Source organism: Athene noctua, chromosome 3 (genome assembly GCF_965140245.1).
Source record: "Athene noctua chromosome 3, bAthNoc1.hap1.1, whole genome shotgun sequence".
Lineage (NCBI taxonomy): Eukaryota > Metazoa > Chordata > Aves > Strigiformes > Strigidae > Athene > Athene noctua.
The window spans coordinates 12,056,529-12,062,528 of record NC_134039.1 but is presented as its reverse complement, the minus strand read 5'-3'; the positions used below and the strand labels follow the sequence as shown (position 1 = coordinate 12,062,528).

At 40.7% G+C, this 6,000-nt stretch overlaps 1 protein-coding gene across 1 annotated transcript in view; it reads left to right on the top strand.

Moving 5' to 3' along the window:
* The first annotated feature begins 301 nt into the window (after nucleotides 1-301).
* Nucleotides 302-6,000, top strand: part of TBXAS1 (thromboxane A synthase 1) — a 227,669-nt gene continuing 221,970 nt past the window's right edge. Inside the window, exon 1 of the mRNA XM_074901261.1 lies at nucleotides 302-399. Within this exon, the coding sequence (XP_074757362.1) occupies nucleotides 302-399 (98 nt within the window). The remainder of the gene's footprint in view (nucleotides 400-6,000) is intronic.

Here is a 6,000-nt window from a genome sequence, read left to right as displayed (position 1 = left end):
TCAACAGCACTGATGTCTCAAGCAGTGGGTATGTAAATATTTACTGGCATGACAGTCAACAACAGTCGGAGGGGGGAAGTTGCTACATCCTACCATTCAGGGAACCTTCAAGTTCTCTCAGAGTGTGCAGTCGATGAGAACAGGAAAGGTTGGCAGTTTTTACTTGACTTGATGTGTTTATGCTCTCTTGGTTCCTGTTTTGCTGCAGATGTCATTCATGTAGCTGTAGAAGGCTTTATCAGCTCTTGCGGAGAATTTCCCCTGCACACACCACTCAAGGCTGGAGCTGTAGTGGAGGAAAATGGGGCCTGTAGATCTCCTGGCATTTGCCTCTATAGAAATGAATAGTACAACGGTTACCCTGGCTTTGCTGGCAGTCTTCCTGGTCCTGCTGTACTGGTAAGTGATAATGGTGATATGGGCTGCATATCAGACACAAAGCCTGCTGAAGCTCCCCAACATCTATAGTCTTTTATTCATAAGGGGAAACTGGAAGATAATTGGCTAGAAGGGATATGGAGGGAGAGTTGGCTTGGATGCGAGGTTGAAATAAATACTTTTGGAACTCATGATGCTTTTCAGAGAATTCTCTCCTTGCAATATTTTCTCGTAAGTGCTTTACCAACAAACTGCTAACAAAAATTGTCCTCAAAATTAAGAACTTACTATTGGTGGTTTCTTACTAGTTTCTGTAGGTGGCAGGAATATTGTTGCTGGTCAGAAAGAAACCAAGTACTTGTTGGACCTCTCCTCTGTACTATGCCCTTGCCCCTTGTCCCTTGCCAGGCTTCTTGGCTTAAGTGTACAGACACTTTAACTGCTGCTTGAATTTCCTCTCTTGTTCTTTCCATACTGAGTGGTGGATACAAATCAGAATAACAGCAGCCCTAATGGTTAGCACAGTAGGCATTGCAGTGAGCTGTACTGAAATGAAAAAAACCCACCCCATCCAGATAATTTATTTCAGAAATTAAATTAGCTGAACTGGGAGTGCTTTTCTGACTGTTTTTACTTGAATGAATACCTCTTCAAATCCTGCCTTCCAGTCAACCAATGTTTTTTCTCATTTGTATGTGTGTTCAATAAAAAGGTTTCAGGCACAGTGGTAGAAAAAGAATCTCTGACAAAAACCCAAAGCTAATCTAGAAGAGAATAGTGATGGCACCATGAGTTTAGCACAACTCTGTTGATCACTTCTGCACATATTTCTTTATTCTTTGACCCTGTTGAGCTTTGTTCAACTTCCTTCTGTGTCAAGGGAGGGTCTAGAGAGACTGAAAAACAGTCAAGTCAAGCTCTATTTGATGTACATTGCCATATCAAGTAGGTGGGTGAGCCTGCTTTCTTAATAAGATCTATCCAAATCATCACAAACATCCAAGTCTTACTTCCTTTAAATTTTACCAGGAAAAGAATGCCAGCACTAGATGTGTCAGTAAAACTATGCTGTTTAGCTGCTGACCTGTGCATCTCTGTGAGCTTAAGGGTGTGATAGGGAGAGCAGAGGTGCATCCACCGTTCAGAAATGTAGATTGGCTGGTGAGATCCAGATGCTTGTGAGTCAGCTGAAAGAGCCTGATGCTTCCATGTAGTACACGTTAAGATGGGCTGAGGCCTCTGAAGACACAGAACTGTTCTGTATAAACGTAGGGTATGTTCTGGTGCATGCTTCTCCAGACCCTCATTTTCTGGTTCAATTTAAGGAAGATTGTTCCTTCCCTTGAAGTGAAGACATGGCAGTTTAGTGCAGAATTCAGTTTTGCCATAAACAAACCTAGCTCTAATTGCAGACTGAAGTCAAAGTTAAACCAGGCTCCTAGCTATGAACAGATAGCTGCTGAATTCATGCCTATCATATAAGTTTCAAAAAGTCCAATTGAGGAGTGAGGTGGGAAATTGCCTTACAGTGCTTCTCTTTTCCTGGCTGAAGGTGAGTTCTGTGAAGGCATCAAGTAAAGGAAGGTGGAGTTTTATATGGGAAAGTGTTTTCTACTCTTACCTGCCAATGGTTATTACTAACCAATTTTGTTGATCTACAGATACAGGTTGATTTTAAGTAGCTTATTAAGTACAGGTGCCTATAGGTCAGTGCTCCAATGAGAAGCTGGTGTTTCTTAAACTTTCAGTGAAATATGCTGGGCAACATCTGTGGGCTATTGGTAGGTTTGCCTGGGGGCTAAGCTATTCAGATCCATTTATTTCTGTAAAATGCAGTGACTGAACCTGTAAGATTAATGGCTTGAAGCCCATCTGCAAGTGTGGTGTTTGTTGCTTAAACCTGTCAACCTATTCATTTGAGAGTCTATTTTTTACAAAGTTTTTTACACTGCGTGTCTGTTTAAACAAGTAAGTAAAACCCAGTGCGTGCTCACAGCTTCCTTTGTTCATGGCATGAGTTTAATACTCATTTAAAGAGTGTGTAAAGGGTTGCTAATAGAAATGCAGGTCCCTAATTTTAGAGAATGTTTTTACTACAATCATGTTGCATACCCAATTGTCTGGCTCTTCTAGGAGTCAGAAAACACAAATGTTATGTATGGCAGGAGTAATAATAAAGTAATAACTCTTCAAGTTCCTTTGATGTTTTCATTCTAAGCCTTATTCTCATTTTTTAATAACTTCCAAATTCTTTTTCTAGCTTTTTCTACCAGCATTGTATCTTTTCAGAAGGGCAGTCATGGGGGAATGGAGGAATGAATATTTGCTGTTGTAAATTTTTTTATGGAAGTACCTTATGATTAATTGGGGTCATATGGTGTCAACTGTTATGTGAGTACAAGGAAGAGGCAGTTTGTCCATCTTGTTGGCTGTAAAAGGCATACAGGCTAAACAGAAGGCAGTTGCAAGTAGAGAAGAGAGTCAATAGATCTAATGCACACTAGAATAGCAACATGGTGACGGCAACTCTTGTGTTATAGAGTTATTTCCTTAGCATGATTTTTGTGGATGAAGGTACTGGGTTTTGGATGACAGCCTTGAGCTGCTGACCATCGGTTTAGCCTCAGTCACTGTTAGCATGTGTATTGTAAGGCCAGCTGTGATTTATCACAGTTCAGCTGGCAGGTGGTATCTTGCTAAGTTGTGATAAGACCAATCTTTTCACGTTTTTGGGTAAGGTGAGGTCATATGAAACAGGGAGAGGAGCAAGGTTGGTTGGGAAAGGGAAGAGAGGCTGTAGCTGCATCAAAATAAACCTCTAGAGAAAATACAGGTTTTAGGAGGAAACTTGGATAATTTAATAAATTTTTTTAGACTTATTTATGGTACAGTGAAGATCATCAATAACTCTTTATAACCAATCCTCTAATAGCACATCTCTGATTTCTCCTGTGTTGTCATTGGTGTAGTGTATTGTGTACATCACCTTCATAAAGGTGATGCGTGTACTGTATTGTGTCAATTTTAAATCAGTGGAAAAATTCAGCAACTATAATCTCTCAGTGTTTGTCTTCCACATGACCTTAAGTCAGCTGTAAGGAGAGACTTTCTAAGGTAGTTGTTTTAATGTTGGGAGTAGAAAGAACAGAGAACCTTTTGGGTACACAGGCTCTTCAGATTTGAAATGGGAGGAACAAACCTTAGGTTGCTTTTTTTGGTAATCTGTTAATTTAACAGGCTGCTCAAGCCTGCTTGCTGTCTACCCTCCCCATCCTTAGCACTTGCTCTCAGCAGGTCAGAGTCTCTTCTTGCAGATCTCATCATGGATTCTTCGATGGCTGTTGCTACCTCATTACTGTTTGTGACAGACAATGAAATTACTGCTTAATCAACCGCAAAAAGGCATAATATGTCTAAATACATAAAGTTCAGTAATACCAGTGGCACAACACTGAGTACTTCTCAAGAATCTCTTGTCCATGTCTCTTCCACCCCCTATAATTGCTACTAGCCAAATTGAGTATCAGAGCAGTTTCTTTTAAGATCACTTCCTTTCTCAACTGCAAGGACTGCTGTCTCTATTTGCTTAATCTTTGTGAATCTCAGCTTTTTTCAGGCATGAAATAAAAATAAACACTTAAGGGAGGAATGAGGTTAACATTTACAAATCCCAGTGATAGTCTCTATTGAAAAATACAGTAGTGTATCTATGCAACATACTGTTGATTTTCATTTCAAACATATGCTGAGTTGGGTATCCCATGCTTGGTTGTAGCTGCAAACATTGCTTTGTGTCTTTCTTTTTGCTGTCTGGGAAGATGTTTGATAAAATGAAAGCAGGAGTTTATCTTCCTTTAAAGTTTAATGTACCATAAGCTTAGCATTATGAAGAAGCTGTCACAGCATTCAGATACCTGTGTTCAAACTGGATTATCAACCCCTTGTCTAAACAAACTTGGGTTTTCTTAGAAACATGGAGGTTGGATGGGAGGTGTTTGTTTATGTTTATAAGATACGTGTCTAATTGCATGCTTTCAAACATAGCAAAAGGTATACTAGTGGTGTTCTTGTCTGTTTCTGAAAAGCTAAATCATTCAGAAAGATGCCGTTTTTACAGTGAAGTAGTATTAGTGATCACTTATATTACAGAAATGTACAGAGAGATTGAGAGATTTGGGTTCCACTGGATCTAGATACTGTCCACCCATTGCATAAAAAGTCAATCCTACCCCAAAGCATTTGCAGTCTCTGATCAAAAACAATGAAAACTAAACTTTTTTTTTTTTTTCCCCTCTGGCCTTAATCCTAGACGTTTGCATACACTTAGATGCAGGACCTGCTTAGGCATGTGGGACAACATGTGTTAATCAGTTGGTACCATACCTGTACTAGACAGCATCAGAATTTAATCTCAGGACAGGTAGTATTTTGATATAGGTGACTTTGATACTATTGCTTGTTTGGCATTACTTTATATCTGTGGTTTTTGGAAAGGGCAAGTTTAGAGATAATCTGTCTCAAATAAAACTTCATTCTGGTTTTGCAGAATGGGCTTGAGTGAGGCAAAAGTGAGATCAAACGGATCTCAGGTATTTTATTTTTCCAACTAGATGCCACCTAAAGCTATATCTGGCACCATTTTTTACTCAAAAAAATTAGTATTTACAAAAGATGTTTGATTGCTAGAGCTCTAGGCTTATGGTTTGAATGCAGGCATAGGGTGAGCAGGTTATCCTCCCCAATGCATCCAGATAATGCTTCTGGACACATCCAGTATCAGGTGGCACAAAACTCGGATCCTTTCTGGGAAGAGCACCAACTGTGGGTGGGTAGGCTCTAACTTTACCAGCTGTCATTGCTGCCATCAGAGGTACAAGGCTGCAAGGACCATTATGGCTGGAAACAGGCCTGGGTACAGAGCACCAACATGCACCTCATGTACATACACATGTGTACATGTACATACACATGTACAGCTCTGCTCTCGTGTCAGGCTCATCGAGTTGAGAGGTTCAGAGAGACATCCTAATCTTCCAATGTTAAAGTATGCTTGTTTCCTTCACTGGCAAAAAGCACAGCTCTGCCGATAGCGGATGCTCAGGGCTGACGCTTGTGTACTGCTGGGCACTGGCTGCTGAGCTCTCCTCCATCTTGCACATCCCTCCCACAGCAGTGGCTGGCCTCACAGCCGGGCTGCAAGGTTACTGTCCCTAATGAGCCTTCCCCTGGTACAACCTTGCAGCTTCTCAGTTTGCAGTGAACCCTGAATCAGGTTTATAGGGTCAGAAGGCAGGGAAGTTTTGGGTTTTTATATTCTGTTAACCCCAGCTGGTTTTGTTTTTTTTCCTAAAATGGCCGTTACGTCAGTGGAAGTCATTCTGCTTCCCTCCCCTTCATTCAAATGTCCCATTATGAAAACTAGAAGGATCTGACTCAACAGGAAACATCAGCAAACTGCTGGTGATGACAGAAAAAACTAACAGATTCTGGATTGTCTTTGTCACGCAGCTTTGCATCAAGCAAATCTGGAATTCCCACTAACGTGTCAAACATAATTTGATCCCACAGCTAGGCAATATATAGCCTCATCTTTGAGCTAAATCAAGCCTCTCTAGGTGAGCC